Below are 22,134 nucleotides of genomic sequence, written 5' to 3'. Positions count from 1 at the left end.
GAACCTTGAGTTTCTCATTCTGCTACAGCTTCCTGTGACCTCAGATGAAGTTCAGCTAGTTCCCCTTTCATCCCCAATATGTAAATACTTCTTTGTGAGGAGTTCAAGCACAACAATAAATATACCTGCCAGGTTTATTGAAACCATGCCAGGTAGCTGCAGGAGAACAGAGAGCTGTGCTGTTCCCAAACCTGGGACGCTGTCATGGCTCTCTATCTACAGAGGAGTTGGGGAAAGCAAGGTCAGAAATGCACGAAGTTACCGAGCACCCAGCATCTCTTTCACTGCCTCGTCCCTGAGACAGTCGAGTCCTCCTCTCCTTGCTTATTAAGGAGACAAAGCAGCATCCCTCCCCCTCAGTCCTGCGTGCATCCGGGCCCCCTCCCTAGAAACCCTCACACACTGGCGTCTCAGCTTTACACCAGTGCACCCACAGGCGTAGCCCTCCCTAGCACCACGAGTACAGCAACTGGGAATGATCTTCAGAGACCGAGTTTGGGGTTTTTCAGATTTTTTTATTTGAGTACAAGATCTATGGATTTATCAGGAGATGCAATTCCACTGTTTTCCAGAGGCGTCTAATAGAGAGGAATTTATGATTCTGTCAGTTTTCTTCGTCCTGAGTTTATTCTGTCATCAGAAAATTACCCTTGCAAGTTCAAACAGAACCTGTGGAATAGCAAACAGTGACATGTGTTTTTATTTGATTTAATAATCCTTAAAGCATCTCACACTATAAACAAGAGTCTGAAAAGTAATTATAGCTGCAATTCAAAAGTTCCTCACAAAGAGCCGAAGAGTAACCCCCTTGTACATCACAGTTTATTCGTAATTTGAGAGCCAGTACCACGTTATTATGTCTATATATTGCACTTGTTACTGTATTTTCAGTGTGACTGTGGGAAGAAACCCACCAACCTCAATGGTGATGAGTATGACTATCATCCACTCCAGGCGCAGCGTGTGCTTCTCGTTCAGGTGGTTTCGCATCAGGTCTGTCAGCTCCATGCAGTGCTGCAGCTTCTCATTCATTACCTGCAAGAGACCCCGGACATTCAGCCCACCTGGGTTCTGCCAGTGGGATGATGTCACCCAGTGAAGGCACAGTGTAGGAAAGTGCTAACGCTCTGCTGCGAGGGAACAGGACAGAAATTTTCAGTACAAGCAACACAAAGCAAATCGAGTTTCAGTATCGGTGAGCTTGGTATTCCAGTAGGTTCTCAGAAATAACAGACACATAGGAACGCACCTACAGGCACCGAGCTGCTGCTGGGCGATACCCGCTCGTGAAACCAGGCACAAGCAAACACAGACAAAGCTCACTGAGAACGCCTTGAGTGTGACCAAGTGTTCAAGGCTGCTGTGCCACCCCACAAGTGGGTTTTGCGCGGCTTGTTCTGGTTCAGCAGTAAGCACTATGGTCGCCCTTCAGTGAACTGACCTGATCAGTAAGGCGACCGCTTCACATCTCAAGTTTAACTTGCTTTCTTGCACGCATTTCAGAACAAGAATTAAATCTCTTCTTCTAACTATTTAAGCCCTAATTTAGTGGCTGGGGAAATGAGCAATCCGTTCCTGCGAGGCAGGGTGGCTAACCTGGACCAGCTGTAAGACATTGACTGGGTTATGACCACACAGAAAAGGGGACAGTGTATCTGATCCTGTTGATATTTATATCCCCTTTCTAGAGTTAAAACAGACATTGGTGGAGCAGTCTGGAACCTGCTGAGCCAAAGACAGCTGACCTGTGCACAGAGTAGTCTCACAACAGTAAGACACCTACCTTAACTCTACGATTAATGCTGAGGAACTGGCAAGTCTTGTCGTAAAGCTCTTCCAGTTTTTCTCTGTCCCAGTAGAAGTCAGGTGTTATTAGCAGGTCTGAGCTCAGATTTATACGGTGCCTAGGAAGAATGGGTATTACAGTAGTTCAAGCTTTCTTTTGGTGAATACAGGCACAAATATTTATGTAGCAGTTAAACAGGAAAATGTTCTGCAATTTTAAGTATGAAAGGAATCTCATAATAAAGTAGTTACCCCTTAAAATTGGTCACATCTCCCGAAACTCTTCTGAGAGTACTGTACTGTGAGTCTTGAGCATAAATGACTTTTGTCTTATGACAGCGTTGCCTCCTTGCCACCTTCCTTAGCCTGGGATACCTGTAGAGCTATGCTAGAAGCTCACTGAAGCTGAAGCAGGTGACTCAGTTTCTGGGGAGCTCCTCAGCAGGCTCTGTATGTGTCAGAACTCACTGTGTGACTGGTTCCATGGGCACAGCACACCTTTCAGACTCAGGCTACTGCCTCAGCATCGTTAAAGGCTACGAGCTAAAATCTCCCACCCTCAGCCTACTGTTCACATGTATCGTTGGACACTTAGAACATCGCTGTTCATTACTGAACGGTGCTTCAAGTAGGGATATAAAATCCAAATAGCAATTCTCATTTTAAACATTGAATTTACCCGTTTCTTCATTGTTTTTGACTGTGTTTATAAAAGAGCATGTGATGCTCTGCATTCCCAATGGCCAAATTTCACTTGAAGGGGAGAAGAATCCTTACATTCTTACACTGTACCAGCACTTTCTGAGTGAAGGGAAGACCAGAACTCAGAAGTTTTCCTAACTCCAGGCTGTAGTTAACAGTTCTGCCTACCCCTGTGCTTCCTCCTGCTGCATGCTCTGGGGTGGCTGTCATGACTGGTTCTGACACGCACTGCTGTGCATGGAGGAACAAGGGTGTGGAACGTGACTGCTTACAAGTGCTGGTCTATCATTGAGATGCCAGCAGGTCCTCTGACTGATGTTAACGGTGCTCACGATCTCCAGCCAAAACAAAGTGTTGCAGTTTTGTGAGGCTGTGCTGCTGAAACAGCTTCTTTAAGCAGCAGTTAAGAGTTTTCTGCCACCCTAACTATAAACAACAAGCAATTCAAGGCCAAAGTCGTGGCCCGAGAGATAGTGAAGCGCCTCTGAGAATCACACGTAGGAGAAAACAACCTGGAAGCAGCTGCATTTTGCCACCGGAGAAGGGAGCGAGAAGATGTAACGAGCTGTGCAGACACCAAGGCCAGAGAAGGGCGGGGGAGGAGGCGACCCAGGCAGCAAAGAGAAAGATGCCCCTGCAGCCCATGGAGAAACCCATGGAAAAGGCCAAGACCCCACCTGCAGCGCGTGGAGGGGCTCCACGCTGGATGAAGCAGGTGGAGACACAGAGGAGATGCTGTGACCCTACATTGGAACCAGCCCCTGCCAGCACTTGCAGCCATGAGGAGAATCAGAGACACAGAGATAAGCGAGAGAGAGATTTGCACCGGAACAGGTCTGCTGGGGGAGGCTTGGAATCCCTGGAGGACTGGGACTGAGAGACACTGTGATAAAGAGATAAAAGCCCTGAGGGAAAGGATTCACGTTGGAGAAGTTCGTGGAGGACTGTCTCCTGTGGCTGGGACCCCACGGTGCAGCAAGGGGAGGGTGTGGAATGAATGCCCCCCCCTCCCCCCTGGCTGAGAAAGAAACCAACTTGCAAGGGACTGACCGAAGCCCCCATCTCCCAGTCCCTGTCCCCCTGTTCTGCGATCGGGGGGAAGAAGGGAGTGAAATCATGACTAGAGTGAAGTCTGCTAAGAAGGGAGTGGGGAGGGGGAGGAGGTAGAGATGTTTTAAGATCTGGAAAACAGCTCATGAAGAAGTAACCGAGAACCCCATTTTTTCCCAGTCCCTGCCCCCCTGTGCTGCGAGCAGGGGGAAGAAGGGAGCAAGATCATGGCTAAAGGGAAGTCTGCTTAGAATGGAGGGGTGGGGGGAAGATGCTACCGAGAACCCCATCTTCCCCAGTCCCTGCCCGCCCTGTACTGCAAGCGGGGGGGAAGAAGGGAGCAAAATTCTGACTGAAGTCTGCTAAGAAGGGAGTGGTGGGGGGAAAGTGTTTTAAGATCTGGTTGTATTTGTTTTAAGATCTGGTGACACTTCTGACTCCAGTTTTACTGGTCTTTGTGGTGTAGTGTAATAAATTAGGTAGTTTCTCTCTTCACTTTGTGTTGAGTCTGTTTTGCCCATGTCATTGCTGACAGAATGACCTCTCCCTGTCCTTATTTTGTCTCCTGAGCCTCTTAATATATATTTTCTCCCCTGTCCAACTAAGAAGGGGAGTGACAGACTGACTTTGGTGGGCGTCTGCCCTCCAGCCAGGGCTAAACCACCACACAAGGTTGAAGGAATTCTTCCCTCCCCCCTACCCCAGCATTTAGTGCATGTTCTGGCCTTTGTATCACGCACAACTTAAGTTCCCTGTAATAGGATGTCTTGAGAGTAACCAAAAGTTACCTTAATGCGAAGAGTTCTCCAATCTTTTGCATTACATCTGCATGAGACAGTTTCACTTTCCTTCCTGACTTCAGTATCTGCAAAGTAACAAGTGTTTCACTACCTGATGAAGTCCCAGGTAGTAGAAGTTACGCAGTCTGGAGTTCCACAGCCTGGAGTATGGACAGGAGGTAAAACCTGAATGTGCATCACACATACTAGCACTGGAGGTTTGTTTGCTTTGTGCCTCCTTACCTAGTTTTGCAAGGGTAACACCATGCAACTGTTCTGCCAGGCTTTTCAGTACACCACTGACTACACCACCAGTGCTGATACAAAATTCTGGAGTGTTTTCTATGAATGATTCCTAAGGAAGAGATCATTTGTGTCTTCTTCCTACTATTGTTATTTTAAAATCACGACAGTTGTTCTTTTATCTTGCCACTACTTAGCATTTCTATAGAGTATTTCCTTACAACAATGTATTACCATTTATTTCCTTCAGTAAATAAACACAATTATTTCTCTTTTGAACCCTTTGAATCTCATTTTTAAATGGGACATCGTTTGGGCTTTGTACTTGTCTCATGAAAAAGTGTGGTTTCAGTAATTCACTCAAACTCTCTGTTAAGACTCAAGTTCTCTGCTTTCAGCCCACGCTGCTACACGCAGTGTCTGGCCAGGCTTTCAAATGCTGCCTGTCCTCTTACACACATGCATTCCACAGCAGCAGGTGCCAGTGGCACAGCACAGGACCCCGCTCCCAGCCTTGTTAAAGACTGGTGAGTTCTCGCCCCACCGCTTTGCAGGTCTGAGCTTCTCTGTGTCGATGACTTTACCATCAAATGTGTTGGGCACTGGGCCTCAGCTGCGCCTGGCCAGACCTTTCACAAAGCACAGAAGGAGGAGGGGGAAGGTACGAACCAGACCTCACCTCAGGAATTGACTGGATGGATTCCACAAAGTTATCCAATAATGATTCCCAAATTGCCAGCTTCACTGCAACACAGAGGACACCAAGCAGAGTGCTGTGAGACATACAGATGCTTTCTAGTAGTCCTACCTTTAAATCCGCCAACATGCTGCTTCACAGAATCTCCTGAGCTGGAAGGGACCCATAAGGGTCATTGAGTCCAACTCCTGACTCCACACAGGGCCAGACAAGTCAGAGCATGGGACTGAGTCCAAACACTTCTTGAGCTCAGCCAAGCTCGATGCTATGACCACTTCCCTAGGGAGCCTGTTGCAGTGCTCAACCACCCCCCCAGTAAAGAATCTCTTCCTAGTATCCAGCCTAAACCTCCTGTCACATCTTCCCAGGCACGTTGATACAAACACACATTATTCGTAGCAGGTAACTGCTGGTATTACACCACCTGTGTTCGTTCACACACCTAGGGACAGCCCTGGTTGGGCACAGGGCTCTGCGGGTAGAGCCGCCCCGAGCGCAGCTCTTCTTCAAACGATCAGCTCTGATCCTGTAGAGCTTTTGCTTCAGCTCAAAAGCTGTGTGCTTAAGTGCTCTGCCACACAGGGAGATGAAGCATTTGCAAGCTCCTTTCTGAGGAGGCTGGAGATACTGAGCTGCACTGGAGCCAGGCTGGCTTCATGTGGTACCACTTCAGGGTCCCACTGCACAGAACTCTCCATGGCCCAGTACTTGAGCATGCTCAAACCACGGAGTTAGCTCCTAAAGACACATTGCCTGTAGTTCCTGAAGCTCAAACTTCAGCAATCTCCCATTGTTTTTAGGAGAATATAACTTTTCTTCCATAGAAGCTGTTCAGCACAGGCAAATAGCAACACAAATTCTACTACGCCTCAGCTTGAGCCTGGAAAGATGTTTCCACAGGAAGACAGTATAACTCAGGCCTTTGTTCTTTAGTTTGCCGATTCCCAGACAAGAACGGACTGGTAACGGAACAAAAATTAACCCTTTCACTCAGAAAAAGTCATCAGGGAAGGTCTCACTGTCAGAACGAGCTCTTCTGTGGTCGTAATCATTAGTGTCATCTGGTCAGCACACCGACAGTACATCTAGTGGAGCATTTTCCACCCCTGTCCTTTGAATAGAGGTGCCTAATCCAAGTCAGAGACTTAAATGACATTTAATTTAGCCCCTGAAAAAAAGCCAAGAGGCTTTTCAGCCATCACCGATGACTTGACAGAGGCTGGTTTCTGCTTTGTCATAAATTTGACTTGGACTAGAGTTACATCCTTTATTTTTATTGAACGTTATTGAACTGTTTTCTGCTACGATGTGCTCGTCTCACACTAAAAAAAAATCGGTGCCCATTATCTCCTGGGAATAAATCCCTTTCTCCATTATATGTGGCACACACACTTCCATGCAGTGGCTTTATGAATAGGAAACCTAGAGAGAATTAAGGGCTTTTTCTCTCAATAGCTCTTCCTCGGACAGCCAAGAAACATTTAGTGATGCTCTGCTCCTTGATCAAATGCAGCATCAGTTCAAGAACATGCATTCTGTTTCTTAATGTCCCCACTGTTCAAAAGACGTGCTTCCCCAGACACGACAGGAATCCTGTGATTTACCCTAAAAGCAGTAGGGGTAGACAGATCAAATTGCATTGAAAGGTCCTTGAGGACAGCCTTACTGCTGCTCATTTCTATTCCTGCTTCCTACCTCATTTGAGGTCTGCAGTGGCAGACACACACTTATTTCCTCACGCATCAGCGCCACTGCTGAGCCTGACTCCTTCCCAGTGCCTCCCGCTGCCGCCCAACAGAAGTACCATGGCACACAGCCATGGCTAATAACCCTGGAAAGCACTGTCTGCGACTCGGGCCCACACCTTTGATCTTGGCACAGCTCCCTAGCTGGGAATCACTTCTTGAGCCGGCATCGAGCTTTTCTATTATGGGAAATGATGTCATGACGAATTACCTGAGATTACCAACAGGTTTCTAGTTCTGGGCTCTGCACTTGTTGCTGTCTGAGGGTGGAGGAGAACAGGATGCTTGGCAGAACGTGAATCTTTCATCCTTAACACAATTTACATTGAAGGAGGCAATTCCAATTCACAGGAAACAAGGCAAGAGCTTGGAAAAGAATCCCCCTGGCAAAGCGCAGTCTTTGCACACACAGCTGGCCTACGCCAGGCACCGAGTCTTCTCCAACCTGCTGTGCAAGTCCCACTTACGATGACATTTCACAAAGTCTATCGCACAGGCTGGTATCACCAACAGTATCAACTCACCAGAGAGACAAAGGGCATTTGAAAAAGCGAATTTCTGCAGAACAACTTCATCGCTGTCCAGCTCAGAATTTAACAAGATTTCTCCTTTATGAAGCTTCGACTGACCTCTGTGGAAACAGGATTGAAGCATCTTCAGAAGCCACTGGTAAACGCACATTCAAAGAACAAGCAACAGCGCAATAAAGGCTGGTTGGCTATTTATATCAAGCATGCTCTATCTGCCTGGAGATCGCCCCAACCCTGCATATTACTCGTGTTCAATCTCACAGTAACCAAAGCAAAGCACTGAAAATTAGTTTTTCAGTCTAAGCCTAAATTGTGTAGGTTTAAATGAAACTGCAGCGAGCTATGATGGTAACTACAGCATTACTGTACACACAATTCAGAGTAAGCAAGATGCTGGCATCTATTTCCTGTATCATCTGTTTCCCTTTTCTTTTGTCATTTTTATCAACACCATCCCCTCCCTGCATTGATGTTACTTCCCCGAAACCTCTATTGCACAGGGGGCCACAGCAGTGAAGAAAAGGGGGCATGAGATCATTCAATTTATCACGTCCGTCTCACTATGAAACTTGCATGAACACAATGGAGTGTGCCAGGAATCACCAATTACACAGCTGGATGGCACGTGCAGGAAAACACAAAACAAAAACCTGTCCTCAAACCTGTCCTCCTATCAGGCTACCTTAAACAAGCTCAACCTCATTAGCTCAGCTCTGAGTGTTAAGTGTCTAAGAGTTGCTTTTCGGTGCTACTGGAAAATTACAGCTAGTATTTATAATCTTTTACATGGAGAAATATTTCTGGAGAGATCATCTTCTCCCTGCGATGAAAAACCATCCTTTAACAAGGCAAGACAGTTGAACAATTCTATCGTTCCCAGTATCCAAGTTAGAACTTTCCCAGGAAGCCAAGTGGGAGCAGAATTACATCTTTATATATGAACCTAGAGGGCATCAAGGGAAGCTTATGCAGAAAATCCTCTTTAGAGTCAGGTTTGTCTCAGTAATGCATATTTATTTTTTCTACAAGGTACACACTTTCTGTTTGGGACTGCTGATGAACACATTCAGTTGTGTGGGTGTGGAGCTCCTTACTTACAAAACCTAGTGCAGAACTAAGTCAAAGGCCATTACCTGCAAGGTTAGCAGTTCATTAAAATCCAAAATCAATTTAGATTTACTGTCATTGATTTTCCTTATTTTAGAAGTATGGAAAGTTTGTTTTTCCTAGCTGGTTTTGGTTGATTTTGGTTTAGATGTCTATTAGCTTTTCTATCAAGAGTGCCTGAAGATACTTACTCTCCTATTCTATAGTTCATCTCTTCGTTCTCCCAATGGACTAGCGCAACTTCGTAGGGCTGAATTTCATGCTGCTCTAGCACCCTCATGATGTGCTTCATCTAAGAAAAAGACAATTGCACACACAGGAACAGTTAGCAGGCAGTGTCCCACCCCCCTACAAAGGCCTAGACAGGTCAATGGATGCAACCACCATGCTGAAGATATTTAAGTATCAAGGAATGGGTGTGCTAGGTGAGGAAGTGCCTGTTAACACTGCTTACTTCTGAAGCTGCCTGGAAGAAAACCTGGCTATGAACAGGTCCAAGGAATCTGTGGAGACTAAAATGTCATTTACTGTCTGCACACACAAACCAAGATGGGAATTCACCACTGCAGCAGTGAAGACAATGCAGGTGCATTTACTATCCTCACAAGGAGATTTTGCAAGATGTCTGTGCGGGGAATAGACCTTTAGGGTAAGTACATCAGGTGGCTGTTCTGCCCACAACCCCAGCTTGCTGCTCAAGTCTGTAGTTCTGATTCAGCTACCAGAGGTTGTGCTGTGTTACAGAATTCCTTCACTGCTACAGAAGTCTGGGTATCAGCTGCCCTCATTCAACCCTGTGAACAGTTAAATGTGCTGTTTTACTTGCAGAAGTAAGCTCACTGTCATTTTATTCTCAAGCACACTAAAACCTGCTGCAGGAAGAGCCCTTTCCTCTCAGAGAACTTTGTCCACTGACATCTGACTTCAGATCCCTCATCCTCCTTCCTTCCTACGTGCTACAAGGCTCCCCTTGTGAAAACCATTCTGCAATTAGAACAAATTCTTAACTAAAAAAGCACTCACTCCAGATTTTTAAAAGGCATTTAGCTACTCAGCACCCAATTAAAAAATCCAAAAATGCCTCAACACACTCTTGATGCTGAAGCTCTTTAAAGAGGTGAGCTGTCTACTCATTCACACTCAAAACACACTTCAAAACAGTCGACGACAGTTAATCTTTTAGAGCCACACTGTATGCTAGTGAATTGTTCAGGAAGCATATTCATCACGTTAAGTACTCTCTAAAAAATTATCTGTTGGATCACCTGCAAGAAGGATTTTCTTTGCAGTGCTGGCTTTCTTCATTGCTTTCAAGAATTTAGGTGATACTATCTAAGACAGACATGATAACATTTTTCTCTAGAAAACCCCCAGCCCTACAGCTGCAACTGCTTGTTTCATAATCCCGAATTTAATACGAGTAGCACCTGCCACATATCACAGAATCACAGAATCTTAGGGGTTGGAAGGGACCTCAAGAGATCATCGGGTCCAACCCCCCAAGAACGGTGGTAAAAAAGGGTATTTTCTGCAGCCGGGAAGCACCCGCTGTGAGGCCGGTCAGCTTGGCCAACCAGCTACGCGACGTCCTGCTCAGCAATGCAAACCCAGCTGAAAGGACGCCAGGGTTAATGGCATGCCTGGCTCCCAGCGTGTGTCTGCCTGGACCCAGGTGCTCTAGCTGGCTTCGTGACGCCATTACTGATACAGGAATAATTATGCCGTTAATAGGCTAACAATCCCTTCCGGAACCACGGCCAGCTCAGGCTTCCCGGGGCAAGCACAGAGCAAGAGTTAACAAAGCTCTACAGACTGTAACCGATCCCGTGAGATCCGCGTGTCGTGCAGCGCGCCTGCTTCCAGGGGCCTGCCCCTGCTCTGGGTAATGGGCACGTGTAGTTCAGAGGCAGCCTGCTTTTATCTACCTGGAGTACCACGAAGGCTTCCCCTGACTGATGGGAGTTTCTTCTAGGCCCAGTCTAATTTTGTAGAAGGGACTATCTGTGACACAGAACATCTAGTGAGAAGAGGTGTTCTAGATCCACTGAACCAAACTCTTGCTATTACAGGCAATCACGTCACACAATTTCCTTTTAACAAAAAAAAAAAGAAAGAGCAGATGAAACTCCACCTCCGGCTGGTTTTGCTTTTTGCCCTGGCTATTTTTGGTGGGGAAGCTGTTGCACAACCTCCTACTCAGGTATCTGAAAATGCTATTTTACATTTTAAATTTCTATTAATGATCAGTCTGTAGTTGTTACTTCTTCTGTTAAGTGTCCATTAGTTTAAAGTATTTTTTAGTCTCTTAAGAGTCATTCTGCAGTACTTAGAGAAATGGATTTTGGCCACTCACAGTGATTCTCTCTACGCTCTATTTTACTGAATTACTTTCAGTTTCTGTTCTACAAGGCAGTTTTGGGTTTTTTGTTTGCTTGTTTCAGTTCATTAAAACATGCATAAAAATACCTCTTTTATTTGAGCAAGTTGTTTGGAAATTAAAACTGACTACAATTTCAATAAGCAAGAAAGAGGCATATTCCTCCTCTTATAAATACACCTATCAAGTCACCAACTGAAGTCACTAGTACTGACAAGAAAAACGTGGCATCAAATTTTCAAAGGTACTTAAGCACGTTCAAGAATCCGACATTTTTCTGGAGTACTCCAGTGAGTAGAGGTGCCCAACCCCTAAAAATCAACAAGAGTTACTCAGCTAGTCTTCAGTAATACCCGTGAATCAGTAGCGTTAGGATGCCATAGCATCCTAACTGTGCTACAGGCAGGGTTTGAAGGGGGAACTAATATCTTTTTGTAGGCCAGTTGATATATTGAACCCCCCAAACCAGACAGGAATTTTGGAACACTGCAGTTCTGAAACAGAAAAAGTGAACTTGAATCCAGAAATTGTTCCTGTCTGGAAACAACTGCTCTGTATTTTCATTTACCTTAATGAAGATCCTTCTGCGAGCTGCTGTGCATCTCGGTATCATCTATTTAATACACCATTTAATTTCACATACTCTGCCTACAGTTAAGATCGATACTCTTCCCTCTCTGCATCTAGAATCCAGTTTTATTTAACCACAGCAATGAAAATCAATTTATTAAAGAATATGAAGCAACTATAAATACATTCATAAAAAAATAGATATGCCTGTGGCATACCCCTCCTGCTCAGCAAAGAGCACCAAATTACCAGGAAGGACACGTCATTTCAGTATCAACGTACTTTAGCAATTACACCAACCAACAGAAGGCTTCCTGCAGGGAAATTGCTAACTGACACAAACACAAAACAGTATTAAAAGTTGCTTACAATTTCTGCCTCCTTTAAAGTGATCTCAAAGTAAGTTCTGAATAGTTCTAGTTTAAATGGCCTCAGAATGAGCATGTTTTCTGTCCCATTAGTGCCTTTCCACCAACCACCTGCAGGCTGATCTTTCTGATCTACTCTTTCAAGATGCATACCCGCCAGAACTTTCTTTTGCCAGTCCCACCAGATGAAGGTTTGAGATTGTCGGCCTTAAGGAGACAATGTTACCTACTTTGTCTGCTACACAGGCATTTGCTTATTTTGTGCAGGAAGTCAAGTTTCAAAGGTGATACAGCAGCAACCCACACACCTGAGAGCAGCAGCACGCAAGCACCCGCACTCATGAGAAGAGTCAGCCCTGTTCCTTCCTGGAGAGACCCAAGCTCCCAAAGCAAGCCCAAGCACGCTGGGCTTTCTGGGACTGACAAAGCACCCCCTTATAATGTTTTAAGAAACAGTTTTGCATTACTTACACTTTTCTCTTCCACATTCCAAAACACAACAGCCCCTTCCCTGTGAATTCAAGGAAAAAACGGAAGTGTAATTACATTGTCTTTAGTGTTTCAATATAATACTCAAATTGTACAATGGCAATTTTTGTCACTGTAAACTAAGAAACTTAATACTATCTTAAAAAAAATTATCTATGTAGTCGTTTCTTTTTAACCATGCTTTAATAAAAAAGAAAGCGCAGTATTTGTTAAACCATTTAATTAATTTTTCTTTTTAAAAAAAAACATTATAATTTGACTGTTATTCCTCGAGTTTCATGAGGCAGTAAGATGCAGTGATCTAGCAAGCTCTGCACTACTTCCTTCACACCCCTGCTGTTAATAAAATAAAGTCTTGGGCATGATTTATAGCCTACCTGAAGAAAAAAATCATGCCAGGATCATCTTCTTTTGCAGACTTCTCAGTACCAATCACCAAAACATTTGCAGCATCTAGTTTGAAATAAATGAAAACATTTGAAGAATTACTCAAGATTCCATACGTGACAGCTGTAAGCACATCATTCCAGTTTAACAGTTACATGCTGACACGTCAGTTGGTCCCCTATTTTATTTTTCTGATGGAAATGCTTGTCAGGAAGCAAATCCATTCTCAAACTGCCCTGCTGCTCTGATGTGTCACGCTCTAGGCAGACTCAGCCATTAAGATGCAACCTTTAGTTGATGAAATCTAACAGTTTTGAAGAACAAGACTTAAGGAAAAACTGATGCAGGGCATAGTAAATAATCAGGGAAGCAAAAAGAAGTGGAAAGGCAATGCAAAGGAACTATGGAAATCTGCCCTCAGTTGCAGAGAAATTACCATTCAAATTCACTTGCCCAGAAGATAATTCTCATTCCTGTACAGGAAGGGACTAATATGCACTCAAATTTCGCTGTCTTTGCTTTGATAGTCAGGAACTTGAAAGAACATACCCCCAAGACAGGAGATGGTACATCTGCATTCTCCATTGGATCACAAACGTGGTTTTGAAACAAATCCTCCAGCCACTCTCACCACAGTTGTGGTGATGTGCAATGCGGAACAGGGCAGAGTACACAAACTCTGGTGGGGTTTTGGGTTTTTTTGGGAGGATTTTAAGATTTTTGTTTGCTTGTGTTGGTTTTCAGGTTGTTTTTGTGGGGTTTTTTTTGCATTGAACCGAAAGAGGAGCTCCAGGAATGCACCTGTGGTACCCCAACCACCAACAGGCATTTGTTACACAGGAACAGATATGAGCTACTGCAAGTAGAATGCCCTAAAACGTGGGGCTGGTTTCTCAAATCAGGGGTTTGTGTTGTTTGGGCCCCCCCTTCCCTCCCTCAAGGTCTGCTCCACCGTACTACTCTGTAATACAGATCGAGTTTTAGAAGTCCTGATGACTTTTTGACAAAAAGACATTACTTTTCAGCATGACTCATTTTGTTGCAGAACTGGTGGAAGCCAGACCAGCAAAAGCCCCTACCTCTGCTGCTGTGAAGGGGAATTTGCAGGGCCAAGCACCTAAGCCTTCAAACATTCAAACCCTTTGCAGAAAGACCACAAGTCAAGCAACGAGGCATCGAATTCAGACTGCATACAAACTGCACTCTCTGCTTTACTCTCAAGCCATAAAGGCCAGGTACAACAAGGCAGCACAGAGATGAGTAAGGATCTGAAATACTTTTGCTAATCCCTGAATTGAGACCACACAGCCGGCACAAACGCTTTCAAGACTTTCCTTTCACTTGCTATTCCAGTTCAGAAACACATGATTTGATGAATCACTACAGCAAGTTTTGGGTGTGAAGTCTGACTTCAGCATGGAAGAAAGATTTGTTGGCATTTTCTCATTTGCTTTTTAAAGTATCACCCTGATCTTTATTTATCCACACCAGTCAAAGCAGTCACAAGTGGTGTTTTCCAGGGGACAGTACTAGGGCCCATCCTCTTTAATCTTTATATTGATGATTTGGATGAGGGAATTGAGTGCACCCTCAGTAAGTCTGCAGATGACACCAAGTTGGGGGGAAGCGTAGGTCTGCCAGAGGATAGAAAGGCCCTCCAGAGAGACCTGGACAGGTTCAATCAATGGGCAGAGGCCAGTGGGATGCAGTTCAACATGGCGAAGTGCCGGGTCCCACACTTTGGACATAACCACCCCAGCAATGCTACAGGCTTGGTGCAGGGTGGCTGGAAAGCTGAGCAGAGGAAAAGGATCTGGGGGTGTTGGCTGACGCTCGCCTGAACATGAGCCAGCCCAGGTGGCCAAGAAAGCCAATGGCATCCTGCCTTGTGTGAGGAATAGTGTAGCCAGCAGGACCAGGGAGGTGATCATCCCCCTGTACTCTGCTGTGGTGAGGCCGCACCTCTAATACTGTGTTCAGTTTTGGGCCCCTCACCACAAGAAAGACATTGAGGCCCTGGAGCATGTCCAGAGAAGGACAACAAAGCTGGTGAAGGGGCTGGAACACAAGTCTTAGGAGGAGCAGCTGAGGGAACTGGGACTGTTTAGTCTGGAGAAGAGGAGGCTCAGGGGAGACCTTATTGCTCTCTACAGCTACCTGAAAGGCGGTTGTGGTGAGCTGGGGGTCAGCCTCTTCCCGCAGATACCTAGCAACAGGACAAGAGGGAATGGCTGCAAGTTGTGCCAGGGGAGGCTCAGGTTGGAAATTAGGAAAAATTTCTTCTCAGGAGGAGTGGTTGGGCATTGGAACAGGCTGCCCAGGGAGGTGGTGAAGTCACTGTCCCTTGGGGTGTTTAAAATTCGATGAGGTACTTAGGGACAAGGTTTAGTCAGTAATAGAGGTGGTGGGGGATGGCTGGACTAGATGATCTTGAAAGTCTTTTCCAATCTTAATGATTTTGTGATTCTAACTGAAGAAAATTTGTTCCACTCTAAGTGCAGGTACAGCATCTGCCTCTTAAGAGGTCGAAAACAATAATAACACTTAGAAAGAACACTGCAAAGCAACAAATCCACACAGTATTTGCTGATTTAGAATTCTATGTGCTAGTATTTTTCAGTTTTCCAATATTCAACGTTTGAGTTGATAATCAACCACTGCTACACACACAAGCCAACCACCACAACATATCAGATCTACTGGCACAATCCAGCATCCTTTCATGACTACTTCCTCCAAATTTTGGATAAACAGAGTATTAACAGAGGAGTTAAAAACACACCATGAAGAAATGAAAGAAATGGCAAAATCCACACCCCCCAAGGTACAGTAACAGCAACTGGAACATTTGCCTTAAAATAATTCACAGTTATGTTGGGGATTGTACAAAGTTTCCATCCTGAAGCTGTGAAACCAGCAGTGTTTTTAATACAGAGAAACTACAAAGGAACAAGAAGCCTATACTCCACAGCACCTTGTCTGTCCATGTCCATCTGTCTGGGCAAGATGCCCATTAGTAAACCTTGTGTTTAGAAGAAACCCACTGGTGTATTATTGCACTTGACTTATTAAGCCTTTGAGAGGCAGCCAGATATTTGATAACCTCTTCTGAAACGTCCATAAACATTATCTGTCGTTCTCTTAGCTTCATATAATCTGCTCATTCGAAGGGGGAAAAAAAGCACATTCTACTGCCAACATAGGAAAACCACAGCTGTTCCGGGGCAGAAGGTTCCTTCAGCTATAAAAAGCTCCATTTGTTTTTCTCTTGTAGTATATAACTTCTGCTACTTCCAAGCCCTGCTTTCCCAAGTCTTCAGAGATACTTTGTATGGAAACCAGAACCAATTATTTTGCTGGAGCCTAGCTAAGGGAAGCACACAACAATTGCTAGGATATACTGGGCCCAAAGAAACAAACAAAGCAGGATTGCCTGCGCTCTCCTTACTAGAGCTAAGCATTTACCTATGTACCTTTTTCATTTCACTTAGCAAGATTCTCTCTTCCACATCTTCCTCTCCTACCTTCCATGATTTATATTAATAGAAGTGTGGGCATGGAAAGAGGTACCATTTCAAATTACAAAATTATTTTGACAGCACAACCACTACAGTACCACACTACTGAAAGAGAAATTACAACAATTTAACAGATTTTTTTTTTCCAGTTAGTGAATTTCTATAGAAATTCTCTGTATGGGAAACTTTCCAGATTTTTTCCTGTATGTCTCTGATTTCACAAGGCTCTGAGCACAATTGTAATTTTGGAAAAGTTATCACAGGACAGCAGCAAGTGTTGCTTGTATTCTGTTCTGTAAGGTTCAGTTGTGGGTTTAAGCCAATGGAATCTTTAAGCAAAGCAGTATTTTTTACAGGCAGGGCAATATATTCCAGGTTATTACCAGACTAAGAATAAATGAAGTTATAAAAATTATATACCTCACCCATATTTCATTTCCCAAGTTATAACATTGCTTTTAATACGTTTCAAAAATCTACCTCTAGGCAAACTTGTTATTTCAACATATCCATGTGAAGTCAGGTCATGACACAGATTACCAAGATGATATTCATCTGCTGTTGCAAAGGCTGTGCACTGCATCAGATTCTGTGCCAAAGGAATAAAGATTTGAGTTAGGGAAAGGCTGAAGCAAGATGTTCATATGACAATTGTTTGCCTTATATTTATTACAGGAGTGACATTTTACATTTATTCACTCTTTTCTAGGGTATCATTGCCATGCTGTCCACCTGGTGTACAATACTAATGAGATTACTTACTCCCTGTTCAGTGAGAAAGCAAATCACACAGATCACACTAGGTGACACAAGTCACACAAAAAAAATTCTCTTGTGATAGAGGCACAAAGTGAACCCTTCTTCCCTGAACATCAATCAAATGCTTTTTAACAGTATAGCTATGCTCGTTACTGCTCCCCCATCCCAGTTTATGACACACCACTCAGCTGACCACCAAAATCAAAAGCAAGACACCCCCAATATGGGCTTTAGGATCTGTACGTTAAAGATAAATGGCACTCGGCTATCCCAGCTTGCTTACCAAGCAGAAGCTCCAGCCACAAACAGACAGCATGTTCCTCCAAGCCCAGAGCTTGCTGCCTAGGAAAGGCCCAGGGTAGGAGCCACCACAGCAGTCACAGATCTCATGTAAGTGCTGCAGATCTACAGTATCCCCCCTAGGCTGAATCCCGCACTAAAAGCAGTCTCTCAATTGACACCACAGTCCAAGGGTACCCAACAGCCAGAGTTCATCTCAGTATCTCACAACCCTCAATAACCAAAATGCCCTATTGAAATAAACGACTGGAAAAATGATTCTGACTTGCAGAGACTGATTCCTGCATGGCAAAGAAACCTGAAAGTCATCTGTGTAAAGGTTTTCTTGATTAACAAACATCACAATAAACTGATTTACGCATTCTACTACTCATTTTGAACAGATTTCTTTGTTCTGATACCATGCATGTCCCATGATAATGTTTTTCAGTACAATGTAGGGGAAGGTATCCAGAAAGCAATGTGTCTCTCATTGTGCATCAGTCACTTCCCAGCTTTTTGTAACTAATACAAATGGGGATGTAACTAACAACAAATGAACAAAAGAAGTGTACTCATCTGCAAGCATTTATACCCACAATACCCTTCAACTTAAAATCCAAATTATACTCTTGCAGCACTCACACACTAACAAACACCAAGGCTTAAAAGGTGTTCTGCTCCTTGGAGGGCTGTTACCAGCCATCAGAGACACTGCCACACATTAAACATTTTCTTTTTTAATGTTAACATTCCATTATCACTTCCAAACTTTTGTGCTTTACCTCATCTCAACTCTGTGCCCACTAATAAAAAGCAAGCCTCAAAAGTAATTCCAGCATTCAGTGAACAATCTGGTAGGCCAACTTCCATGACTATACTTTCAGGCTGAGTTAACAGTGGAACAGAATTGTGTTTTCAGTTCCCTTGCTGCAGGTTCCCCCAACCTTTGAGAAACTGCATTATCACAGTTTCATCTGTATAAATCTAGCATCAAACCTCTCCACTGCCAATTCAAGTTATGTCTTTCAGGCTCTTCTAGACAGCTCCAGTTATTAGAAGTACACGTGGCTTGTCACGAAACTCTTCTGTCAAGAGGTGAGGGAGCAAATTTACCTTCTAGCTAGTAAATAATCTGAAACCCTCTACCCTGCTCTATGCTTCCTATAGTCTATTACTAGTGCTACTGTCCGTTTCAAGGCAGATGCGCCGCAGGACAGGCTTTCTGTTGGACTCCTGCAATTTTAGTTTCGATTTAAAGACTCTACATTCAGTTCGAACCAAAAGGTTGCTGCCAAGACTACAGGCCTGAAACAGCATTTTGGATATGCATTAGTCTGGGTGTTTCTTTTTTTTCCTTTTTACAATGCAGTGTTCCACTTAAATTTTCAATGAAATCTCATTTGATGAGCAACATTTGGATTGGGTGCAATCTGAGATTAAGACACTTGAAATATAGGTGTCCACAGGCTCTCTAGAGGTCTAAATTCCCATGACAGTTGGTGGAGATAAAGCCAAAAAAGCTATACTCTGAGTGATGCAGCTAATCCTAAAATAGAGGTGTTAACTGGCCTGTCAACCTTAATCCCATGCTTTCTGCTATGTCACTTTCACCTGCAAACTTCCAAATAAGCAACACAGGATATGTATTGGTGCTAGAAAGAAAGTCCAGCTATTTACCATCCTACTCTCCCTTTGGGCACCAGTGAGATTCTATTCAGAAGACAAAAGCTATCTCAGCAGACAGCCTAAATACCCAAACAACGCATTTTCCCTACAACCACGCCCCCCCAAAAGTGCATGGAACCCCTGACCACCCTTTCCACTTTAAGCATACATGAATTTTTAAGAAAGAAAACCTGCAGGATTAATTAAAATCCTCATATTACCACAGAAAACAGACTTTGTCTTAAGGATAGTAAATGTTACGTCTTTACTTGATTTTCAAGCTTTTTCTAGACTACATGGCTGTAGAATTAAAAATCACCTCAGAGGCTTTTTGTGCCATCAGACTTTATGAGATTAACTAAACTAAATAGTGGTACTTCTCACTGATGGACCCACTAAACCAGTTAACTGCTTTCAAGTTAACTCCTCCATCTATCCTGAAAAACTGGTCTTACCACCCTTTATCACTGCTGGTGCTCAGCACTCGGCCGGTAAACAAGGAAGACCAGCATTTGGGAGGGGTGGGTGGGAAGGACCTCATTCAGGGGCTGTTCTGCAAAAGAAAGGTGTGTCAGCTGTCAGGCCCTTCCAAACAGAAAACACCAGAGACTCTGGGAGTTCAGAACCTCAGGAGTGAGCCTAGAGCTTCCGTCTCAAAAGGCAGGCTGGAAAGGAGAAGATGCAGCAGCCTGTCCCTGGGTAACTACCCTGGCAATAGTTACTGGACAGTACTGGACAGTGTGACCTCCACACACACACATACAGTAACGCAAGGTCAGCTTTCCTGTGACACCTGGATTTAGGGAAAGCTGATGGCATGCTGAAAAGAACCCACAAGGATTCTCCATTTGCTCTACTAGTCATCTTGCAGAAGGCAGCCACATCTTTTATCTCTTTATACTACATGTCTATAAGGAAACACACAAAGTGGTAAAGAGAATGCTTACTTCAAAATCCTGTCAGCCTACAGTCAACATGACAGTCTGTCTGTACCTCTACAGGCAGGGCTGTGTATCTGACAAGTCCACATGGGATTTATTAGAAAACAGAAAATGTGTTAGGTCTCAGTTAATGTGACTTCTGGCACAGCATTTTGCCATGTGGAAGCTTCTTCACAAAGGATATTCTTATTTCAGCAGCTCAGGCAGGATTTTCTCAATCTTTTCACAATGGGAGAAACTAAAATAGCAGTGCATATTACTTGCATACATATATATGAAAATGCCAAAGAAAGAAACTATTTGTATACTGTGCTGCCATTTAAAAGCTGTGAGAACCTAAAAAACCTGTCACTTCAATTCACCCTACAACAAAAAGCAGCAACCTCTGGATGTAATGTCACAGCATTAGTGTTGGAACACTACATGGTGTTTCAGGGCTAACATTCTTCCCTTTCTTTTTTCAAAGCATCAGGAAAACACAAGTGGGAACTAAATTATCTATAATGGAGTCTTTTTGTCACTTTAAGGCATACTCCTGCTCATCATACCAAATAGTAAACAGAAGCTTAAGACGACAAGAGGGCAAGCATTAAAACTTCAGTTTCTGTGCTCACATTCAGTAGATCATGTAATAGAGGTATTTTGCAATGTGGAAGCATAATACTCATTTTGGTTTCATCTCTGATACTGTTTTATTAACAATACCCTGGAACTCAGTTGTTACAGCTTGACGAGAACAGTAACTTTTGACACCAGGATTTTCCCTGGAGTTCTTATTATAGTCAGGTCTGTTTAAGGTCTGCCTTGGCTAGTATTGAGGCTTGCAAAGAACCATCCTAAGGAGAAACAGACACAAATATACACTGCTCCACTTAATCAGATCTCATTTTCTCCAAACCACTTTGTTGCTGCAGTTACCCTGTAGACCTAGGTGCCTAGAGATCAAGGTGCATCTGCACCTCTGTTTCCCATCTGAAACTTAATCTGAATACAAACTTTATACTATTTACTTCCCTGTAGAATTGGACAAGCAAGGATGCCTAAGTAAAGTTAAATTATTCTGAAAGCTAGACTTCGTTTCTCAGTATTAAATGTCACTTCAGAGCACTGCTTAAAATTATTTTTAATTAATTTAGTCTTTCTGCTTTAATAACCACTTATCTTCCCTCCATTTTTGTTTACATGTTGCTAATTAATCTTCAAAACACCAAATACAGAAGTTCCTATCAAGCTTGTTCCTGTTTGTGGTCCTAGCTTCTTTGTGGGCACACTAGGGTAAACAATGAAATACTCCTCACCACAAATGTGTTAATCTCATTAAAGTATTAATCTAAACCCAAATCTGAATCTAAATTAAATTTATGAAGTTCCCTTAGTCTTAAACAGACTGTAAGTTTTACTTTACCTCCATGTCTGAAAGCAGTGGCTGGTTAGTTCTGGATGGCTGCTTGGTCCTTGGTGCCTTCAGTGGCCTCTTAACTGGCTGGTTTCCGTGTTTTGGGATAATTTTACCAGCTGATACAACCGAGTAAGATCTTGATGATCTGTCCATAAGCTTTGTAATATGCTCGGTATTGAGCTTGTAGTTTTCCACCATCGCCACACCAAAACGTTTCCAGGATGGAAAAACCCCCTCCCCACGCTGATAAGCATTTTGTCCCAAAGCCGCTGTATTTCCTTGGGGCAGATGCCAACTCTTGACTTGCACACACTGACGTGTCAAACAAGGGGCAGCAGTTTTCAGAGCACACAAACTCCAAGATTTTGCTGTTCCATCAGCTTCATTATTCAGCTTCAATAACGGACGTCCAGTTGTATTAATGCTTCGGCATTGGCATGTTGCTGTTAAAGTGTGGAAAGATCCAGTCTGAAGGCGCAGAAATTTCAGTCTCATTGCTTCCCTCAGAGCTGTACTTAAAACAAACAAAATCATCCATCAACTCTTTGAAAAAATAAAATACATTATTTTTCCCTTATCGAAAAGGTGACATATTCCTGCACGTGTTAGTACTCCTAAGCACATAAACATCGGTGGAATTAAATGGCTTTTTTCCAGTGCTATGGAAATACTCTAATTAAGATCAAAACACATTATTGAGCTGAGTGCTTGCAACACATGGTGAAAAAAGTAGAACTGGTT

General features: G+C 43.7%; 1 protein-coding gene across 1 annotated transcript; it reads right to left on the bottom strand.

The window, feature by feature from the left end:
* Positions 1-494: 494 nt before the first annotated feature.
* RMND1 (required for meiotic nuclear division 1 homolog) lies at positions 495-21,927 on the bottom strand (the record flags this gene model as incomplete). Its single annotated transcript, XM_084261836.1, has 11 exons — positions 495-669; positions 919-1,035; positions 1,784-1,904; positions 4,326-4,402; positions 5,239-5,303; positions 7,526-7,632; positions 8,830-8,930; positions 12,425-12,464; positions 12,820-12,895; positions 16,828-16,936; positions 21,400-21,927. 11 exons carry the CDS (start codon positions 21,925-21,927, stop codon positions 637-639), a joined length of 1,374 nt encoding a protein of 457 aa, XP_084117962.1. The 3' UTR covers positions 495-636.
* Positions 21,928-22,134: the final 207 nt, after the last annotated feature.

Source organism: Gallinula chloropus, assembly GCF_964237585.1.
Source record: "Gallinula chloropus genome assembly, chromosome: 3".
In the NCBI taxonomy this organism is placed as follows: domain Eukaryota; kingdom Metazoa; phylum Chordata; class Aves; order Gruiformes; family Rallidae; genus Gallinula; species Gallinula chloropus.
Note: the sequence above shows the minus strand (reverse complement) of the source record. Positions and strands in the feature narration are given on the sequence as shown.